The following is a 22,850-nucleotide window of genomic DNA, read 5'->3' on the forward strand; positions in this document are numbered from 1 at the left end:
TTCCATTTCCTTCTCTAGCTCATTTTACAGGTGAAGAATTGAGGCAAACAGGGTAGAGTGACTTGCCCAAGGTCACATAGCTAGTAAGTGTCTGAGGCTGAATTTGAACTCAGGAAAATGAGACTTCAGGTCTATCCACTATGCCACCTACCTGCCTGTTTGGAGTTTAAGTAAATCCCTTACCCTCTCTTGGCCTCAATTTTCCTTTCTACATATAGAAGGGACTGATAATTTTTTTGATTGATCAGATGTTTGTTGATAAACACTTATCACCTAAATCTTCCTTCCAAAGGAGAGGAGAGTTAGAGAGACACACAGAGATACAGGAATAGAGACAGAGACATAGTCCTAGAGAGGCAGACATAGTGAAAGAGAGACAGAGAAAGAGGCAGAAGCAGAGAAACATTCTTGGATAGTGAGACACAGACACAGAGGAAAGAGTCAGGGGAGACAAAGACAGACTGCAAAGGCAGACAGAAAGAGACAGAGACGAAGGTAGAACTGGCCACAAGTGGGTGGTATGATGCAAGGCAAAACTCTCAATGGTAAGTTAAGAGATTTCCAGTCTCAGTTCTTCTCTTGACTATATGAGTCACTTCCCCACGGACACCTCATCTGCAACCTGAAGGGATTGTATTCAGTGATGTTCCAGCTTCCAGGATCCAAACAGAGTAACAGAGAGAGCTGCCTGGGGGTTCAGACTTTATTAATACATCCTAACACACCCCATCCAGGAGTCCCACAGGCTTCTCCTCCTTCTGCTGTGGCTGCCTGGGCTCAGCCTCATCCTCGAGGCAGGAATGAGATGGTGTAGCTACGGGGGATGGTGGCAAAGCCCACCATCTTGGGGGAGATATCGATGGCCTCTTTCGGGACTGGAGACTGGAAGCGAAAGTTCTGCAGGATGGTGGTGAGGAAGAGGAACAGCTCCATTCTTGCCAAGCCTTCACCAAAACAGTAGCGCTTGCCTGAGGAGCCAGAGTCACAGCTGGTCAGGGTGGGGAAAGACCTTAGAATGGGGACTGTCAGAGCTAGGAGGGGCCTTTAAAAAACAGAATGTCAGTCCTGGGCTCTCCCAGGGCTCAGGACCCTTCCTTAGATAAGAGAATGTCAGAGCTGGGAGGAAACTAGAAGGTACAATGGAGAGTTGGCTGGTAGTAAATTAGATATTGACTAACTGTGTGACTTTGGGTAAGTCACTTTCCTTCTCTTAGCCTCAGAATTAGAAGTTTGGACTCTATGGCCCCTAAAGTCACTTCCAGCCTAAATCTATAGTTCGTTCACACACAAAAAAAGTGCCAGATCTGGAAGCAACCTTAAAACACAGAAAAATCAAAGCTGGAAAGGATCTTAGGATAGAGGATGTCAGCATTGGTAGATAACTTAGAAAAAGACAAATAGCACAGAACATGTTTGGGTCCTGTGCCACAAAAGACTTCCTCTAGGAGGCTCTCATTTGTGGCAAGTAAAGATTCTGGAAACTTCCTACTTTGTGTAATTCTTCTTGGTAATTAGCTGCTATGATTTTTTTAAGCTGATGAAGGACCACAAGTGCTATAAATATTTACTAAATTTTGATACACAATATCTACTAAAATTTGATGCTCACTACATTTTGAAGCCCTATTGCCACACCCTAGATATAGGTGTGTCTAGACCATAGGATACCAGAGGTAGAAGGGCCCTTGCAACATGGAGTTTCTCTTTTTCTTCAACCTTCCTACACCTCCTTCTCAGCAGAGTACTTTGCTTCCTTTGAAGAGACAATGCAAGTCATCCCTTGTGAGATCCCTTTTCTAACCTATGAAACACTTCAAAAGCTGACTATACTATTCTCTATTCTCTCTGTCTTTGTTCCATGGTCTGTCAAAGAGTGGCCCTCCTCCTTCCTGTTCCCTTGATTCCATCCCTCCTAATCTCACAGAATGGTCCATCTGGATTTCTACATTCTAAACAAATTGGCGTATTTGCTGTTGCCTAAATTTCTCATTCAATTTTCACCAAAGAATCTTCGAAAGTGGAGTGCCTTCCCTCCTTCACCCTTCTTTTAGACTCTTTAACCTCCTTCAAAGTAAGCTTTGGTGCCACCTCTTATAGGAAGACTTTCCTGATGTTCCTAGTGGTCAGCGCTCTCCCTTTGCAAATCATCTGATAATTACTTCTCTTATCTTTCCAAACTTGGCCCCCCTCCAGTAGAATGTAAACTCCTTGAGGGCAGGAACTCTTTTTCCTAGTCTTTGCCCCACACCTCATAAATACTTATTGGATTGAATGTTAGAATTGAGAAGGTCCTTAAATATCATCTAATCCAACCTCCTCATTTTACAAATGAGGGAATGGAGGCCCAGAGAAGGGAAGGTATTTGACCAAAATACAGACTCATAGAGTTCTAAGATGATAGAGGCTGAGCTGGAAGGGACCTCAGACACCCCTGAGTCCCAGGTCTGAATTTCACAGATGAGGAAACTGAAGCCTATGGAGATAAAGTGATTTGTCCAAGGTTACCCAGGCAAGAAGATTTAGAGATGGGACTGGACCAAGGGCCTCTGACTCCAGGGTCAGGGCTCTTTCTAGTGTATGTACTTCTTCTTTAAGAAGCAGGAACACTGGTGAGATTTGGGGAGTATACTTTCTGGAACCCTTGGTCCCTCTCTGGGGCCTCTCTGGAACCATCCCACTCCCACTTAAGAGGTTTGGTCAACTGAAATTGTCCTGAGGGGTGGCAGGATGAATTGAGAGTAGACTGAAGGAAAAGGATTTACTAGGCTCAGTCCACACTGGTTGGTACTAGGAATAAGATTAGGGGTCATGGAGGGGAAGAGAAAAGGCTTTCCTGCTCACCAATGGAGAAGGGGACAAAGGCATCACTCTTCTTGAACTGGCCCTTTTCATCCAGGAAGTGTTGGGGGTTGAAAGCTTCAGGGCAGGCAAAGAAGTTGCGGTCCCTCAGTACCGAGCCCAGCATGGGATAAACTTCTGTGCCCTAGAGTTGGGAATAAGAGAGGACAAGAAAGGAAATAAGGGATAAATTGGAGAGAGGAAGGCAGAAGGAGGTGAGACAAAGACAGGGAGAGAGAAAAAAAGGCAGGAAGAGAAGATGGGAGGAAGAGGGAGAGACAGACAGAGACAGAGACATGGAGAGATAGACACAGAGACAAACACATACAGAGAGATGGACAGGGGGGGAGAGAGAGACAGACAGACAGGCAGGCAGACATACAGACAGTGACACAAACACAGAATACTATGCTTTGGAGAAGATAAAGTTATATAGTATATTGAAAACTAGTCTCAGAGACAGGAAGACCTGGGTTAAATTTGTCTCCAACGAATACTGACTATAGGACCTGGGCAAGTCACTGAACCTGTAATTTGTAGAGAAGGTGCCAACCTGAATCAGCAGAACGAGTCCCTTGTATCAATGAAATCATAAGCCCAGTCTCTTGTATTTTGCATCCAATTATACACGCACATGTTGTTTGCCCTGATAGAATGTAAGCTCCTTGAGGGCAGGAACTGTTTCATCTTTATCTTTGCACTCCCATCATCAAACAGATTCCAGTGCCTTGTTCACAGTAAGCCCATAATAAATGTTAGTGATTGAATTGTGAATTGACGGAGATAATTAATAATAATTGAATTATATTAATGATAATGATAAGTGTAGTGGGAGGGGGTGTTGGTCAGAAGACCCCTGATCAATGGGTTTCCCCCCTTACCCAGTTCAGTTACACCAGAAGAGGCAAGTCCCAAAGACAACAAGGATTTTCACTTTGTTACTTCTTTACGTGTGGCAATATTGTCTGGATTTTTTGGAGGGGCCCCTTGCCTTTGACTGGCAGAAGAACAACATGCCCTTGGTGGCCTGTAAAAATGGAACTTCTCTGTTCTGGACATATCAGAAAAAGGAAGCAGCTTCAAGGAAAGTGACCTCTGGCAGTCGAGAGGAGAGACAGCAATGAAGAAATAATCCAGCTATTAACAACCTTTGCTTTTCCAATTTCACCTCTACCAGAGGGTAAGGGGCAAGGGAAGAGGGGAGAGGGAATACCTTTCTCTTCCCTCGAACCCCATCGGTCATACTGATTTTCATCAGAACTAATGACTGAGTAGGAGGCTGGGAGCAGAAAGGATTAGAATGAACCCCAAAAGGTGGGAGCTGAGTCAAGCTTCAGTCCAAAGACTCAGTTAGGAGACCTCCTCAGTATACCTTGTGCCCAGGATGAGAAGCATGAGGACACCACAAGAAGGGAAAAGACACTGGGGCCCTGTAGCCCCAGAGGTGTGGCTTGTCTTGGTCACATATGTTCTCTAAACTTGTGCATCTCTCCAAGTGTACTCTAATCATATGGCTATTCTTTCTAGTTACAGCCAGTTGTAGTTGTGGGAGAGTGTGCCCAAGGTTTATAGGGGGGTGGGAAATGTTTTATTACTATTGTTCTTTTGATATTATTTCAGTAAACACTTGTGCTTTGAGTTGGCTACTGACAGATTATTAAAGATAAGTTTACCAGGGGTGCTTGTGAGCTCTAGTTTTATGAGTGTAGACTCACAAAATATCTTGAACCCTGAGGTATTAGCTGCCCTCTGGAGACCCTATCTATTAGCTCAAGTTGGAGGGGCAGTCCCAAGAGGGTGCTAAAAACTAATAAATTCTATCCTTTGAAAGCCTTACAAGTGCTATTGTCACCCTCATTTTTCAGCCACCAGGTGACTTTTCATTGAAACACCCTTCCTCTTCATTTAAATATCCTTTGCTATCCTGGGTTCTTTCCAAACTCATAGTTCATTTAAACTTATGACATTTTAGGTTTATTACCTCTCGGGGAAGTTCTATTAAGAAAGCTTTTGTTACTACATCCTGAAATTGTCTCTTTGGAAACAGGCTAAGTTTACTATATAAAAAATGCAATGAACAAAACTTAAAATGTGTCTCATTTGACAATCAATCAGTACAACTTGGAAAGCAATATCATTCATGCGCAACTAATTCTCCTTCAATTACAGAAAAGACCCTCTTAGGATAAATACAATTCATGACTACACATATTTTGACTTGGTAGCACTGAGGTTCATTCTTTATATATATATATATATATATATATATATTTCTAATTCAGAAAAGGGGAATATTTCAGAATTTTGGAAGCAGATAGATGGTGCATTGGATCAGGAAGACCCAAGTTCAAATTCTACTTCAGACACTTACAAGCTATGTGACCCTGGACAAGTTACTTAGTCTCAGTCTGTATCAATTTCTTCATCTGTCATCCTTATTACAAATATAATAATAACACCTCCCTTGCAGGATTGTTGTGAGGATCAAATGATTTATTTGTAAAGGGCTTAGCATAGTGACTGGTACATAGTAGTACATTAATAAATAATTGTTCCTTTCCTTTTCAAATGAGGAAATGGAGTCATTGAATTTAAGTATGTAAAATGATTTGACTGAGAGAGAAGTTAATTGAGGGTCCATTAGAGAGAAGTGTGGCCTACAAAAATCCAATCTGCAATAAAAGTAAACAGAGGCAGAGTCTGAACATGTATCAATCCATTAGGGAACCTGGTTGTCTTTAATGGATTGGATCCAAGACTCTGTTTGAAAGCTGCAAATATTTATAGGGAATGAGACAGCACGAAAAATAGAACAGGGTGGAATTGGTAAATTCCAAAGGGGAAAGTCTAAATGATCAAAGGGAAATGTCCGTCAATAACCAAAGTTTAGTCATTAGGCTTTGCATGCGTCATCAGTTATGACTAGTCCAAGGATCCAGCGCTTTGACTGAATCAAAACTTCACAGAACAACAAAAAGATTTGTTCTGCAGAACTTGGACTCAGTCAAAAGATCACACCTGAGGATTTAGAAGGCCACAGGTTCCTCACTAAACAACAGGATTCTGGGGACTTTCCACCAACATATTTTGAGCATTAGGTGCCAAAGAACAAAGTAAAATGTAGAATCTATGTTTTCTGGTTCTTAGAGAACATGGGATGGGAGATGGGCGAGGTGTAATATGAGTCTCAATCCAATCCTAACGCAGGTTAATACAGACCTAAATAACAAATTATAAATATTGATTGTTTTGATATTTTTCATATATTTGATATAGTGATAGTTTATACTACATTGGTAGTATAAATCTACCAACTAAAAGCGATATAATCATCAATATATAATGGCTTAATTAATTCCAACCTACATACATAACTCTTATACTACCAATTAAACAATTCTATCCTATTTATCTAACTTATAGACAATCACTGATACCCATAAATCACAACAAACTGAGCAAATACTGATCAAATTGAGTAGGGATATTAAAATTATTCTCAGATGAAGAGGGAGGACTGGGAATCACAGGAACACAGATGAATGTATGTTCTAATTTAGGGCATGAGGGACGTTCCAGGAGGCACAAGGCAGGATGAGGAGACACTTAGTGAAAGAGAATGGGGAAACTTTTGGATATCATTAAGACATCAGGGCATTTAGAGGATGACCAGAATGGAGCTGGTTCTGGAGTAGAAGAATGTAGCGGTTAAAGCTGGGGTAGCTAAGAGTGAGAGACTCCTACCTTGGGAATAAGGTAGCCCCGGAATTTGGTGTCCTTCGTGACTCTCCGGGCCAGACCCATGGGGATCATATCTCCAAACCTTTGAATCTCATGGATGACGGCCTCTGTGTATGGCATCTTGGCTTTGTCCTCAAACTTGGGTGATCGGTTCCTCCCAATCACCCGATCGATTTCCTCGTGGATTTTGGCTGTGGTTAGTGGGGTGAAGAAATGAAATGCAGGAGTGCTAGAGAGATCCAGGGGGGCAGATGGAATGTGGAGGGTTGGTATACCCTGAGGCAGGGGTGGGGAACCTGTGGCCTCGAGGCCATATGTGGCCTTCTAGGTCCTTGGGTGCAGTCTTTTGATTGAGTCCAAATTTTACAGAACAAATCCTTTTATTAGGGGGCACTTTATTAAGGCCATACTTGAGGACCTAGAGGGCCAGCTTCCCACCCCTGCAAGGTGAGAGGATGCTGGGATTAGGAGTGAGAGGGATAATCTGAGTTCTAGGGGTGATGATGATGATGATGATGAAGGGTGTGAGTGCATGTATGTGTGTGTGTGTGTCTGTGTGTAAGATGTTCTAGGAAGCTCCCTGGGCACCAAAAGATTTCTAAGGGGACTAGGGGAGAGAGCTCACCTTCCACCTCTGGGTGTTTCATTAGCAGAAGGAAGCCATAGCGCAGGGTCGTGCTAACAGTCTCAGTGCCCGCAAAAAACAGGTTCAGGGTGGTCATGGTCAGGTTCCTCATGTAGAATTCTGTGTTGGGATTTTTCTTTTCCTGGGAAGAAAAGGTGGACATGGCTCAGGGCTCCCCAGCCCCACATACACAGACTTGCTTCACCTCTAGACTCTTTAGCTTCAAGACCTCCTTCCCCCCCCCCCCACCCCCGCCAGCTCAATTTCCTTGAGTCCTATCAACGTGCAGGGGTAGAGGGTGAATCCCTCAATGACACCTGACTAAGCTGGAATATCTCACTTCAAAGGAATAGAAACATATCTATTCTCCCCAGAATTTAAACCCAGATTTAGTGCAGAAAAGGTTCTTATAATTGTCATATTGAACCACTCTCATCAGGAAGTGAAGGCACAGAGAGGTTGGGACCTGTTCAGAGAACATAGCTAAGGAATATAGTAAGAGTCTGAGGTGGGATTTGAACCCAGGAATGTGTGGCTCCTGAGTCTACAGCCTTATCCAATATAGTATGCTGCCTCCCAGAATCCCAGGATGGCAGAGCTGGGAGAGACCTCAGCAGACATAGTAACCCTCACATTAAGCTTCCTGACAAGTGGTGGTCCAGCCTCTGCTTGAAGACCTCCAAAGAGAGGGAACTCCCCAGTTCTATGGGTTCCACTGCACTTTGGGGCATTTCTCGCTGTGAGGAAGTCTTTTCTCCCTGACATCTAAATTCCTCACTTTACCATTGCTCCTGGTTCTGCCCTTAAGGACCTATAATAGTTGAAGGGACAGAGACTCAGGGAGAAGAAAGCACTTCCTGAAGTCTTATGTAGAAAGTTAGGCAAGGCTGCTGGGACTAGATTATTAGGTTCCTCATCACCCCAGCTCTTATACCCAGCATGTGAATGTGTGAAGGGTCAGGGAGCATGGAGAATGGGGAACCTCTATTTGGGTCTCTTTGTGTTGGCCTTGTCTTCCTGTGTCTGTTTCTCTCTCTCTCTCTCTCTTTTTTGGAGTGGGGAAGGTAAGACAATTGGGGTTAAGTGACTTGCCCAAGGTTACACAGCTAGTAAGCATATCAAGTACCTGAGGTCAGATTTGAACTCATGTCCTCCTGACTTCAGGGCCAGTACTCTATTCACTGTGCTACCTAACTGCCCCTCCTCTACTTTATTTTTACCCACTACCCTGCCCTCCTGTGACTTGCCTACCCCCTCCAAGGATCCGTCCCCTATCCTCCCATTCCCCTAAATCTAAATACTCTTCTATATCCCTATTTACCTATTCTGTCACCCTCCCCTCTAAAGATCCCTCCCTTGTCCTCTCCCCCCTCCATCTGCCCCTACCATTTGATTTCTTTTTTGAATTCAGAAGACTTCTATACTCTTTTAAATATATATGTATTGTTCCCTCTTACACCCATTCTGGATGAAAGTAAGTCACCAGAGCTACCACCCCTCCTCCCCCATCTAATTCCTATGAATAATTCTTCCTCTTGCACCTCATTTTTATAAAATAATTACTCTTTTAGCTGTTCCTAAATGGTTTTACTTTTTAAATTCATATCATGCCCAGGTTTTCCCCAATCTTTCTTATGAACTATCCAATTATTAATAAGAATCTTAGACATAAATTTTACATATAAAAAAGTAAACATTGTCCTTATGATCCCTTATGATCAGTCTTTGTTACATACCTTATATTTATATTGGTTCTTGCATGTCGAGTCATTTGTTAAATTCAGGTGTTTTTTTTTTTAACAAAGTCTTGAAAATCTGAGAGTTTATCAAATGTTCATTTTTTTTTTCATTTAAGGTAATAGTTAACTTTTCAGGGCAGGATATTTTTGGCCAGAGCCCCAACTCATTTGCTCTTTGATATGTTGTGCTTCAAGATCTGTGGTCCTTTAATGTTTCTGCTGCTAGGTCTTGTAGAATTCTAGTTATGGCACCATCATATTTAAATTGTTTTGATCTTAATGCTTTTAATGGTTTTTCCTCAAGCTGGGGATTTCGGAATTTGACTATGATTTCCTCATAGTTTTCCTCATAGAATCTCTTTTAAGTGGTGATCAATGGATTTTTTTTCTACTTCCCCCCCCTTGTTCTAATGCTTCAGGACAACTTTCTTTAATTATTACTTGTATTATTATATCAAGATTCTTTTTTGATCAAAACTTTCAGTTAGTCCAATTATTTTTATATTTTCTCTTCTTGTTCTATTCTCCAAATCTGTTGTTTTTAATAAGGTGTTTCACTTTCTCTTCTATTTTTCGTTATTCATATTTCATTTAATCATTTCTTGATCTCTCATAATTTCACTGGCTTTACTTTACCCAATTCTAATTTTCAAGATGTTTCCCTTTCTCTGTCTCTGTTTCTGTATCTCCATCTTTCTGCTTCTCTCTATTTCTGTTATTCTGTGTCCCCCATCTCTGTATCTCACTTTCTCCATTTGTCATTCTGCCTTTAGCTCTCTTTGCCATGCTACCCCCAAGTTGGCAGTGACCTTCAGAAGTGCTCAGTTTATCTGATTCTGTGCTTTGGGTTACTGCCTGACCTGGGGTTGTTTGTGAACCTGCGTCCTGACATGTGCCACTGGGTACCTTTGAGCCTTGCCTCTGGAAGGCTGAGACTTGCCACCTAATGTCTGCTAGTGCTGCCTGCTCACCTCTGAGACTTGCTGCCCAATGTCTGTGAAGTCCACTTCCCAATATCTGGGGTTTCCTCCAGAGATCCATAAAACCCTCATCAGATCTCAGTCCATCCCCTCCATTTTCACTTGCCCATTGGGTCATTACCTCCTGCATCTTGATCAGGAAGGAGTCAATGAAGTTCCGGGGGGAGTTAGGGTCCAGGGTGGCCTGATTCTGCCGGACTTTCTCAGTGATGAAATCATCAAGTCCTTGTAGTTCCTTGAATGCTTGCTGCTGAGGCCCTGGAAGGTGCTTCATCACTCCAGAGAACATCTCATATAGCTGGGGGAGGGCACAAGACAAGTCATGGGGTATAGGCCCTGGGGAAGGTGCCTGAGGAATGTTGGGAAAATGGGGGGAATCATCATGAAAGATGAAAGTTTAGGATGGGGAATGGGGGTCACGAAGGAGAATGGGTGGTCAGGACAGGGCACAGTGTCAGATTGGGAGCAGTCAGATTGAGGAATAGGGAACAGGAGGTGGAGGAAAGACAAGAAGCTGAGGATTCAGGGGTGAAGGTGAGTCGAGACCCTGGTGGGTGGGAGAGAAAGTCTTGGTCTCACCTGTCCCATGGATGTGGCTGTGAACTGAAAGCTCCCCAGCATCATACGCAGCAGGGACAGGAATTGCTTGTCCTCATATTCAAACCGATCACCAAAGACGATGGAGCTGATGACATTGGAGACTGTGCGGCTCAGGAAGAAGGTGGGGTCAATGGCAGCTCCTGTAGATCAGCCAGGTCAACAGAGATACAGAGATAAGGAAGCACAGAGGCAGAAGAAAGAGGACAAAGGTAGAGAGATTGAGAGGGGTAAAGAGGAAGCAGAGGCAAAAAGGAACAGAGACACGCGTGGAGGTAAAGAGGCCAAGAGACACACGGAGAATGTTTGATAGAGACAGAGATGAAGTTGAAAAAGAGAGGTGGTGGTGTGTGTTTGTGGGGAGGGGATGGAGGATGGATAGGGATAGAGAAGGGAGGGAGGGAGGCAGAGAAAGAAAGAAAGGGAGAGGGGGAGAGAGAGAGAAACAGAGACAGAGACAGAGACACTCAGTTTCTGGCTCTTACATCTTCCTCCAAAGGACAATCATTGACCCTAGCCCCAAATCCCATAGAGCAGGGAGATTAGATGCTAGAGCTGTAATTGCCTCTCCCCTCCCCTCTCTCTTTCCTCCCTCCCCACTCTCTCCCCCTTTCTTTCTCCTCCCTATTCTCTCTCTCTCTCTCTCTCTCTCTCTCTCTCTCTCTCCCTCTCACACACACACACACACACACACACACACACATCTCTCATCTTTCCCACCCACTTTGGACTCTAGGGTTGCCTTGAAACCTGAAAAGCAGTAAAACTGAGCCCCCAACAGGAAGAAAACCTGCTCAAGTAACAAGTGGTGAAGTTGGAATCTGTGCCCAGGTCTCCTGATTCTAAGTCCTGTCCCCTTTCTATAACCCCAGGATGCTTCCCCTTATCTATCATGTCAGCTGGAAGAAACCTTCATGGCTATCTAGTCAAAAACCCTTTTTTTTTGCAGATGGGAAAACGCTGACCAAGGTCACCCATTCAGTGATTAGGAATGCAGAATAGCACAAAGATAGATCAAGGACCTGAAGCCCAATGGCTTTTCAGGCATTTCAGTCATGGCAGATGCTCCCTGGCCCCATTTGGGGTTTTCTTGGCAGAGACACTGGAGGGGTTTGCCATTTCCTTCTCCAGCTCATTTTACAGATGAGGAAACTGAGACCAACAGTGTGAAGTGACTTGCTCAGGGTCACAAAGCTAGGAAGTATCTGAGGTTGGATTTGAACTCATGAAGATGAGTCTTCCTGATATCAAGTTCAGTGCTCTCTCCACTGCATCACTTAGCTGCCCTACTGAAGTCATGAAGACCTGAGCCCAGACACTGACTTACTGGGTAACTGTGGGCAAGTTACTTCACCTCTGCCATAGTTTCCTCATCTTTAATATGGGGGTAATAATAGTATGTACTTATGCAGAGTTCTTGTGAAAGTCAAATGAGAAAATATAAAGCACTTTAGAAACTTCAGTGTGTCATATAAATGCTTTCCTTCATCATTATTATTAAAAATCCAACCCCTCTCCTTTTAGAGGGAAGAAAAGACCACAAAGCAGGGTGAGGAAGGGACTTGTCCAAGGTCACACAGTGAGTGAGACACAAAGCTGGAACTCTAATCTGGCTCTCCTGGGTCAGTCTCTGAACCCAGACACCCAGAATCATAGAATCATAAATTTAGACATGGAAGGGAACCTAGAGACCACCATATAGTCCATCCTCCTCATTTTACTGAAAAGGAAACTGAGGTTCAGAGAAGTGAGGTCACCTACTCCAAATCACAAAGCTCAAATAAAGATATTCAGGACTTCTCACCACACCAGTATGTAGAGATAAGCTAGTGTTAGATTCAAGGGAGAGGTGAATCACAGGACACAGAGGAAGGTTCTGGGGGTCAGAAATGCCTGAAGTCAGTTTTTTTTGGGGGGGAGGGGGGAGACAATATAGTTGCTGTCAGCTAGATGGTGCAGTGCATAGAGCACTGGGCTTGGAGCTAGGAAGACTCTTCTTCATGAGTTCAAATCTGGCTGCAGGCACTTCCTAACTGTGTGACCGCTTGGGCAAGTCATGTAACCCTGTTTGCCTCAGTTTTCTCATTTGTAAGATGAGCTGGAGAAGGAAATGACAACCCACTTCAGCTTCTCTGCCAAGAAATCCCCAAATGGAGCCACAAAGGGTCGGACATGATTGACATGACTGAATAGCAGCAACAATATAATTGGTGTTGACCTGGCCCAAGGCTCTGGGATATTCTTAGGGTCCACTCACCTTTTGTGCCTCGGAAAGCCTCAATGAGGAAGCCAGCTTCTTCTTGGATGCGCTCCTCAATGCCTCTCTTGCCCATGCCAAAGTCCCTGAGGGTGGTGATGGAGAATCGTCGGAGCTGCCGGGCCCTTTCTCCATTGCTGAAGGCCACACCTGGTCATTGATAAGAAGGAGGGGAGGAGCTCAGGGAAGACTGGAGATCCTGCAGGATCCCAGGTCCTGGTATGGGATCAGAGGTGGATGTCGAGGGAGGAACAGAGAGAGGGAGAGAGAGAGAGAGGGAGAGAGAGAGAGAGAGAGAGAGAGAGAGAGAGAGAGAGAGAGAGAGAGAGAGAGAGAGAGAGAGAGAGAGAGAGAGAGACAGAGAGAGAGAGAGAGAGAGAGAGAGACAGAGACAGAGACAGAGAGAGAGACAGAGAGAGAGAGAGAGAGAGAGAGAGAGAGAGAGAGAGAGAGAGAGAGAGAGAGAGAGAGAGAGAGAGAGAGAGAGAGAGAGAGAGAGAGAGAGAGAGAGAGAGAGAGAGAGAGGAAAGGTATGGAGACAGGGAAGAACAAAGAGACGGAAAGACAGAGGGAAGTAAGAACACCAGTGGAGGTGTGAAGACAGAGGGACATAGGGAGAGAAAGAGAAATGGAGACATGGATGGAGGTGAGGAGACAGGAATAGTAAGAATGGGTAAGGGAGAGAAAGGAGAGAATTGAGGAGAAAGGGAGGGACAGAAAGATGGAGAGGGGAGAAATAGAAGGCAGAAGATGGAGAGAGGGATAAAGGTGAAGCAAGGAGAGACAGAAAATGATAAAGAGGTGGAGGAGATGGGGGTATAGTGAGAGGAGAAGTGTGGAGATAAGAAGAGACACAAAAAAGAGATATAGAAGGACCAGGCTGGTGGGGAGAGAGGAAAATACAAAGAGGTGGAGAGAGGCAGAGGGAATGGGAAGACAGGGAAAGACAGAAATGGAGAAATAGGGAAATATGGAGAAAAGGACAGGCATGGAGAGATGGAGGAGACAGTGAAACAAAAAAGAGAAAGCTAGAGAGATGAGGGAAGTGGGGAGACAAGGAAAGGAAGAGAAATGGGGAAGGATGGGGAGATAGGAAAATAAATCAAGAGATATATGGAAAATCTGTGGATAAAGAAGATATATGGGGGGGGGGCAGCTAGTGCAGTGAATAGGGCACTGGCCCTGGAGTCAGGAGGGCCTGAGTTCAAATGCGGCATCAGACACTTAACACACACACACAGAGATATATGGAAGGCGGACACATGGAGAAATCTGGAAAGATAGTTAGACAAGGAGAGATAGAGGGAAAAATGGAGAGGGATATAGACAGAGAGAAAGATGGGGAAGTTGAGAGAGAGATGGAGATAGTGAAAAGGGGAGATAGTGAAAGAGACAGAAGGTAGGGAAAGGTGAAGGAAGGAGAAAGAAAATGTGTAGAGAGGAAAGTCAGGGGAGATAGGGAAAAACATAGGGAAAGGATACAAGAATAGCCAAAGAGATGGAGAGATAGTGAAAGATCAAGAAAGATGAAGAGACAAAGCAATGGAGAGAGATGGAAAAACAGGGAGACAGTTGGGGAGACAGCAATGGAGAAACAAAGAAAGAGAAACAGGGAAGAGCAGGGGTTGAGAGTCAGAGGAGGGAGGGGAAGGAACAGAAGATGTAAGAACCCTGACTAGAAGCCCAGAGGAGGCCACACTGTCCTGGGGAGAGGGGTGTGTGTGTGAGATGTGTGTGTGGTGTGTGTGTGAGGGGTGTGTGTCTGTGTGTGGTGTGTTTGTGTGTTTGTGTGTGTGTGTGGTGTGTTTGTGTGTGAGGTGTGTGTGTGTGGTATGTTTGTGTGTGAGGCATGTGTGTGTATGTGAGATGTGTGGCGTATGGTATGTGTGTGTATGTGAGGTCTGTGTGTGTATGTGAAGGGTGTGTATGGTGTGGTGTGTGTGAGGGGGATGTGTGTGTGTGTGTGTGTGAGAGAGAGATACTCCCTGTCAACACACTCACCGAATCCCTTAAAGAGCCAGTCAAAGGTGGCCTGCTCCCCCCGACCAGAGAACTCCTCTGCTTGGTCGACCAGCGCCTCCTTCACGGCCTCATACCCAGTCAGGACTACGACAGCCCTCTGTCCCAGGTGCACTGTAAACACGGGCCCATATTTCTCCCCAATCTGGAGAGTGTGGAGCAGTTGGAATGAGCAGAGTGCTACTTCTGAGCCTGAATTTCCTCCCTCTTAGTTCTCCCCCAAAAGATAACCTCTCACCCACCATCTCTCAGCAGCTTTCAAAAAACTTTCTCCTCGTGACCTCAGCATGGCAAACATGTCAGCGTACCGAGAACAAGGACTGGGATTGTGAATCCTTGTTGTAAATGGGTTGTTTATTTTAAAATATATGTGTATGGGTAAATATACATACACATATATGTAAAATACCTCTCTATATATACAGGTTTTTTTTGAGAGACAGCATGGTGGGACCTGGGTTCAAATCCTTCCTCAGACACTTACTAGCTGTGTGACCCTGTGCTAACCACTTCACCTCTCCCTCAGTTTCCTCATTGGTAAAATGAGGGGTTTGGCCTCACTGGCCTCTGGTGTTCTTTCCAGCTATGAGCCCACAATCCCCTGTTTAACAAGATAGTAACAAAAATGCTGGGTTTTCCTCCTTTGTCAATTTTTTTTTCTGTGAGTCAAGGCAACAAGCATTTATTAAAAACCTACTGTGTACTAAGCATTGCAGATAGAAAGACAAAGGTAAAGACAGTCCCTGCCCTCAAGGAGCTCACAGTCTAATGGGGCATATCTATTCCAAACCCTTAACCTTAAACAATTCTGCAGTTATGAGAAACTGATGCAGCCTGGGGTCAGGGCAGAGAGTGCACAGAGTGCCCATATTTGCAAAGAGACCTCTCTGGGCTCTCATGTCTCCACCTCCCACCCTCTCCCTCAGGTCCTCTCTCTCAGGCCCTCAGGCTGGCTCTCCAGCTCTCCTGGCCTCTTCCCTATCATTCCTCTGAATCCCTCTCTGTCCCAGCTCTGCCCATCCCTTCCCACAAAGAGGTTCTGTGATTTTATTGGAGCCTCTTTCCCCAAAGATCACAAAACTTAGCCCTTAGAGACCATCTAAGCCAATCTGGATATGTTGCAGAGAGGGAAACTGAGGACAAGAGAAGGAGAGGCCCTTCTTCAAGTCAGTGGTGAGGAGCAGAGACTTTTTAGTCTCCATCTCCTCCTTTCTCCATGTCTCCTTCTCTCTGACACTCCCAGAGCCTCCCTCCAGCCATGAACCTGCTTATGCACATGAGAGAGATCTCTCTGTGACTGGCTCTTTGGTGCTTGTGTTTCTCTGTCTTTCTCTATGTCTCTGAGTCTATCTCGGTGTCTCCTAGTACCCATTTCAGTCTCTTCCTCTGTTGCTCTCTCCCTTTCTGTCTCCTCATCTCTGCATCACCCCTTCTCTGCCACCCTTGGTCACTATTTCAGTCTCTGTGACTTCATGGTTCTCCCCGTCTGTGTGTCTGAGCACCTGCCGCCTCCCCACCTAGTCTCCCTGTCTCAGTCTCTCCTTCTTCTCCCTCTTGTCCCCACCCCATTCCCAGCCTCAGTACCTTCATGAGGGAGTCATACATCTGCTCGGTGTTCAACTGCAGGTAATTGCCTATGAAAGGCAGTGGGGTGGGCCCAGGGGGAAGGCTGCTGCGGACCTTCCTCTGTTTCCACACAGAGAGCACCACCAGGGCTGAGAGGCAGAAGAATAGGGCTGCTAGTAGCAGCCCGGAGGCCAGCATGATGGAGGTGCAGAGGCCTCACTGCAATGTTGTCTGGGGATTGGCAGGTACTTAGACAGGAGTAGGGTTCAGGTGGTACTGTCCCTGCCTTTTATGCCCAGGGATGGAGGTGTCACCTGGCACCGGTCCCAGCCTTCTTATATAACATTCTCTATCCCATTGTGTTCCTCCCCTGGGCTCCAGGACTGTAGCTAGATCTAAAGGTCAAAGGAGAAAAAGAAGTGGGAGTGGAGTCAGGTGGGGTGTCAGAAACTGAGGATCCCATTGCAAAAGTAAACTGGGGAGTCAAGTTACAGAGATGAAGGTTCAGAGAATCCCAGTCTAGAGATGTAAGTTTAGCAGGGTCACAGAGCCCAGAGATGGCACTAAGGTGTTCTCAGATCTCAGTCATGGCAGTGATAGCCTCAGGGCTCAGTCATGTGGGTTAAAGAGTGTTTCAAGGGTTCAGAGGGCCTGAGAGTGCAGAAGTGGGCACTCAGAGGGTCTCAAAGCCCAGAAATGGGCTGCAGGAGACTCTCAGGATCCAGAAATAGGATTAAGCAATTTAGGGTCCAGCAATGGGAGTTGGAAGGGGCACTCTATGCTCACAGATAAGAGTTCAGGGGGTCTCAAAGCCCAGAGAGTTAGGGAGATTTCAGTGTGCAGAGATGAAGACAGTCTCCAGGAACAGAGATAGGATTAAGGAGTTCAATGTTTAGTAATAGGGCCTGGGGAGAGGGTGTCTCAAAGCTTGAAGATGGGTCTGTAGGAGGTCCCAGGGCCCAGAACCAATGAGAAGTTTCCAGCTTTGTCTTTTCTTTTTTTCTGATCCACTCAATCCCACCCTTTGTTTGAGGAGGGAGTGTGTCAGATGAACCCCAAGAACCCTCCCTGTTTTGCTATTCTATGTGCTTTTGAGACATGAGATTGTGTGTTGTTGTTCAGTCATCCAATGAAATACTTGGTATTGGGAGATGGCGTGTTTTGTCAGGAATAGCAATGTAGGCTGTGTCACTGAGTGACAGAGACATGAGTACTGGGGACATAGAATTTGGTCCTGGAGGTTAAAGAGAACCCCTGGAATTTGTTAAGTATGAGGTGACAGGGTCAGACCTGTGCTTTAGGAAATAACTTTGGTGACTAAATGGTGGCTGGATTGTAGTGGGGGAGAAACTTACAGCAGGTAGACCCAGCAGAAGGGTATTACCATAATTCAGGTGCAAGGTGATGAAGGTCTGTACCAGGGGGTGGCAGTGTCACAGGACAGAAGGGGCCATATTTGGGAAATGTTGCAAAGGTGAAATCGACAGGTTTTGACTACAGATTGAATATTGGCTATGGAGAGGGGAGAGATAATGTGGAGACCAGGATGGTTTTTAGGTTGTGAACCTGAGAGACTGAGAGGATGGTATTACCCTCTACAGGGAAGTTTGGGAAGGGAGAGGGCTGATGGGGAATGTAAATTAATTTGGGTTTGGACACATTGAGTTTAAGATGTCCGAAAGGCAATTGGAGATGTGAGACTGGAGGTCAAAAGAGAGAGATTAGGGCCAGATAAGTAGACCTAGACCTAACAGTATAGAGAAGATAATTGAATCCATGGGAAACGATGAGACAACCAGCAAAACAGTATAGAAGGAGAAGAGAAAAGGGTCTAGCAGAGAGCCTTGTGGACAGCCCATAGCTAGTGGGAGTGAACATCAGTGTCAGAGCTGAGATTTGAACCCAGTTTCTCTGATTCTCTACCTGAGAGGGTGGTCATGTGAAGTATCCCCAGAAGAACTTTCTGCCAAGAGTTATTCTGGGCAGCTGGTCTGACCAGGAGGGAGGGAGCAGAAGGAAGTTGATTGTGGATTTTTAGTGGAGGGTGGGGGGAGAGGAGTGGTGGTTTAAGTAAGAGTGGGGAACTAATCCGGATTGAGATTGCTTGCACCTGGTCTGGCCCAGGTCCCAGTGGCCCTTATTCTCCTCCTTCCAGTGGTAGCTCCCCCCTCTCTAAGGCCATGGTACTGGGGTACACATGTCAGGGAGGAGCCTCAGAAATCAGGACAACTTTCATCATATTTATTGTTGGCAAGAGGAGACCAGGGTAGGTGTGGGTTGTTGAAGAGGAACTTATTGGAGCAAGAAAGATATGTGTATACAGATGGACTTTGGAGTTAGTGACCCGAGAAAGAAAAACTTTGAAGTCAGAATCTGAAATTAATCAGAGTCAGTCAGGGGCAGTCATTCTGGCCCCTGATCCCCATTGCCTGTGACCTCAGTGAAACACATTCGGATCAAAGGGTCTGGACTCAAAGCCACCTAAATCTGCTGCTATACCAGAGACTGCCTTTGTAACACAGGAACCCCATACCTAAGGTAACACTGGACAATGGAAAGAGTGCTGAACTTGGTCAGAGTTCTGGGGACCTGAGTTTGAATTCCACTTTCATTAGGCAAATCACACAACATCTCTGGGCCTCAATTTTCTTATCTGTAAAATGGGAAGGGAATTGGACTGGGTAATCTCTAATCAAGTCTCCCAGGTAGAAATCCTGGGATCAGCAGGGTGAAAATTTTAGTGTCCTATTCTTGGGAGGATATTTCTCAGCTCAAAATGTTCTGTTCCTCCCAGCTTTCCATCCTCACTCCACCCTAAACTTTTGCCTCCATTCTGGGTTATAAACAGAAGGATTATTTTTCCTCTTCAAGCCCTAAGAGGATTGGAAGTGGGAGGGAACTGGAGGAGAGTGAGGAGGGATTTGAATGTGGGCAAGAGGGGAAAGGTTGGGGGATGGGGAGAAGTGAAGCTTGCCTTAGAACTGCAGACAGCATGATTGAGGTAAGGGGTCTTGGCTGACATTTCATAACTGAAATCCTTTTCAGTCCAGGAAAAGACACTTATTATCCATAGGTATTAGATATTAGCTGGGCAGATCAACTGAGCTCCTTCACCCATGCTCAACATATCGGTTTCCTCTATTGTGTTGGACCAGGTGGCCTGTGAGGGCCCTTCCAACTCTCAATCTCTGATCTTATGATCTTATGTTTAGGCCTGCTGGCAAAATAAGACTTTTCCTCCTCAACTCTAGAAACCAACTATGTGAGGGGACAACAGGGCTGGACTGTGGGGTTCTCCCTTGGAGGTTGGAGGAACTGAGGAGGGGAAGAAAAACCTAGGAGTCAGCATAGGACTGAGGTGAGGCCTTCCTGGCAAAAGGGGAGAGACTCTAGCTCCAGGATGGGGAGAACTGTAAGGGAGAGAGCTTGCCATAAAGGGGAAGATGCCTCAGAAGGGGGTCCAAAGACCTTTGTTCTGTGACACTGTCAATGAACAACTTTTTGGATGCTCCTTCACCAAAGTAAAGAGTGCTGTTTAGAGATGCTATATCAGTCATCATAGAATCCTCTAGCTAGGAATGATTTTAAAGGGCAAAGCTGGGACCCTGTTTCTGACATCCCTGAGACATGGTCAACCACCTTCCACTTGACCTTCACTAACAGGGAGCTTGTGGAGTCCTGGACAGAACACTGGATTTGGGATTAGGAAGAGCTGGGTTCAGATCCTGCCTCCCTTGGGATCTGGATGACCTAGGGGGACAAATTATTTCCTCTCTGAGCTTTAATTTTGTCATCTGTAAAACTGGGAGTGAAAAGAGATATACCACCTACCTGAAGAGCTCTTGTTAGGTTCAAAGAATATATGTAAATCTCTTTTCAAATTTTGAACTTCAGAGTTTCTCCACAGTTCTGATTTTTCACTTCATATGCTTGGAAGTCCTGTTGCTGGTTAATTGTTTAGTCCCATCCAATGCTTGGCCACCCCTTTTGGGGTTTTCTTGCCAAAGATACTAGAGCAGTTTGCCATTTCCTTCTTCAGATTTTTACAGATGAGGAAACTGAGGTAGAATTAAGTGACTTGCCCAATATTACTCTACACAGCTAGTAACTGTCTTAGGCCTGATTTGAACCCATGTCTTTCTGACTCCAGGTTGGTGTGTGCTCCACTGCGCCCCCTAGCTGCTGCACTTGGAAATTCTTCATTTTCATTGAAAGTTAATCTCCCCCCTAGGATTATGTTCATTTTGTGGGATAAATTATTCTTTGTCTCCTGGAATATTATATGCCCAGTTCTCTGTTCCTTTATAGTATGTAAATTCTGTGATTCTGACTCTGGCTTCTCAACTCTTGAATTCTTTCTTTCTGGATGCTTGTATCATTTTTTCTTTGACCTGGACACTAGATTTTGAGTGCTATGTTCCTGGGAGTTTTCATTTGGGGCTTCCCGTCAGGAGGTGACTGGTGGATTCTTTCTATCTCCAATTTGCCCTCTGGTTCTAAGAGACCTGGGAATTTTCTCTTTATATTTCTTGCAATGTCTAGGTTCTTTTTATGGTCAGAGTAATTGACCATAAAATATTTGTTGTATGGGCAAGGTTTTGTACCCCCTAGATCCCTAGTCCTTGATTACCTTTCCATAACTTTTATTTCTTTTCCATTGTTTTCCCTCTCGCATTCTCATTTCATCTATAAAAATATTTTAAACTCTTTTAAAAATACTCTTGCTTTATCTCTTCCAGAAAATCTAGCTGAATTTGTTCCCAGGCTCTGTGTATTGTCAGTATGGGGATGGGTCTGGCAGCAGTCTCCATTGCTCTCCCTCTCATGCTTTACTTGCTCCATCTTGAGTAGCTGATGAAATCCTGAGGATGGGCTGAGTCCAGTAAGTTCTGGTTTTGAGTTGCGAGATTGTTGACAAAGGCCTCAAGTTTCAGGCACTTGCAGAAAATTTGCCAGTATGGCCCCAGGAGAAAGTCCATGATCTTTGGCTATGAGGAGGAGCTGAGGGGTAGAGAGAAAAGTGGGGCTAAGGAGATAGAGGGAGGTTAAGGAACTGAGAGAAAAGTGATAAAGAAGATAGTGATCTGGGAGGGTAAAGAGGAGGAGTTGTGGTTTCCCCGAAAATCTCTTTTTATTAGGTCTATTTTTACTTTTGCTTTGTCTGAGATCATGATTGCTACCTCTGCCCTTTTTGCTTTAGATGAAACATAATGGATTCTGCTCAAGCCCCTTATATAGCTCTGTGTGTATCTTTCTGTTTCAAGTGTGTCTCTTATAAACAACATATTGTGTATTCTGGTTTCTAATCTATTTTGCCCTTCTGCTTTTTTCTTCACTGTTCTGACCCTCACGGTCAGGGGCGGCGGGGCCTTACCCTCTCTGGTATTTCCGCTGCGCAGTCGGGAGGCGGACCAGCTGCGTTTTCCAAGAACGGAGTCACGAGCCAGAAGAGTCAAAGAGTAGCAAGACTTTATTAGGCAGCTTCTTTTTAGCAATCACATCCTAACTCCTAACTCCTCTTTGAGCTTCCCCACTTTTATCCCACTTCTGCGCCCCCTTCTCCTGAGGCAGAAGTTCCCAAGGCGCCAAGTCTGAGCTAAGCCCAAGGACACAAGTCGGGAGGTAACGGAGCTCTCCTGGAACAGAGCATTTCCCACAGAATATCTGAGTCTTCTCCACAGTGTCTGTACAACAAGGTTGGCATGTACTTACCACTGCAAAGTCAGCATATTCTGGATCTCATGCCTCTAGGGGAACTGCACGTACACCCCCTAACACTTCACCCCTGTTGTGAGTTCATCCCATTTACATTCACAGTTATGATCGCTAACTCTGTATTTCCTCCATACTATTCTCTCTCTCTGTCTCTCTGTTTCTCTCTCTGTCTCTGTCTCCCTGTTCATTCCTCAAAAATCTGTTTAACTTTTGATCACTGCCTCTCTTAATCTAATCTCCCTCTTACCACCATCCCCTTTCTCTTAGTTCATTTCCCTCCTACTTCAATGTTAGGTAAAATTTCTAGATAAGAAGGAGGTTCAAGCATTGCCCACTCCCTTCCCTTCCTGTTCTCATTCATTGTAAAATAGCTTCCTTGCATGCCCTTTTTATGAGATTATTTTCCTCATTTTTCTCTTCCTTCCACCTTCTTCCATTATTATTATTATTATTATTATTATTATTAGTTTATCCCATACACTTGCCCTCTGTCTATGTAGGCTCCTTCTAATGATAAATGCCCTACTAATGATAAAGTTCTTAGCGGTTACATGTATCATCTTCCCATATAGGAATGTAAACAGTTTAATTTTATTAAATCCCTTAGGATTTCTCACTCATGCTTACCATTTTTATGCTTCTCTTGAGTCTTGTGTTTGAATGCCAAAATTTCTATCCAGCTCTGGTCTTTTCATCAGGAATGTTTGAAAGTCCTCTCATTAAATATCCATTTTCCCTCCCTAAGATAATACTCAGTTTTTCTGGGCATGTTA

General features: G+C 44.8%; 1 protein-coding gene across 1 annotated transcript; it reads right to left on the minus strand.

Moving 5' to 3' along the window:
- Window positions 1-720: 720 nt before the first annotated feature.
- On the minus strand, window positions 721-16,586 carry LOC138154449 (cytochrome P450 2A13). Its single transcript, XM_069079235.1, has 9 exons — window positions 16,381-16,586; window positions 14,779-14,941; window positions 12,778-12,927; window positions 10,503-10,663; window positions 10,045-10,221; window positions 7,205-7,346; window positions 6,583-6,770; window positions 2,842-2,983; window positions 721-968 (listed from the first exon to the last, which is right to left on the minus strand). The coding sequence occupies exons 1-9, from the start codon at window positions 16,558-16,560 to the stop codon at window positions 784-786; spliced, it is 1,488 nt and encodes a 495-aa protein (XP_068935336.1). The 5' UTR covers window positions 16,561-16,586; the 3' UTR covers window positions 721-783.
- Between the last annotated feature and the right edge of the window lie 6,264 nt (window positions 16,587-22,850).

Source organism: Petaurus breviceps, unplaced genomic scaffold (assembly GCF_028583685.1).
Source record: "Petaurus breviceps papuanus isolate PSGF00001 unplaced genomic scaffold, PetGlider_PUasm1.0 91041, whole genome shotgun sequence".
NCBI lineage: Eukaryota > Metazoa > Chordata > Mammalia > Diprotodontia > Petauridae > Petaurus > Petaurus breviceps.

Bases quoted from the DNA above. Each gene is read 5' to 3' on its own strand.
- LOC138154449 (XM_069079235.1), bottom strand. From the start codon at position 16,560: ATGCTGGCCTCCGGGCTGCTACTAGCAGCCCTATTCTTCTGCCTCTCA. The intron at 10,222-10,502 runs GTGAGACCAAGA...GCCCTCCCCCAG, and splicing joins CAGCCACATCCATGGGACAG to CTATATGAGATGTTCTCTGG. The intron at 2,984-6,582 runs GTAGGAGTCTCT...TCCCAACTCTAG, and splicing joins GGGGCTACCTTATTCCCAAG to GGCACAGAAGTTTATCCCAT.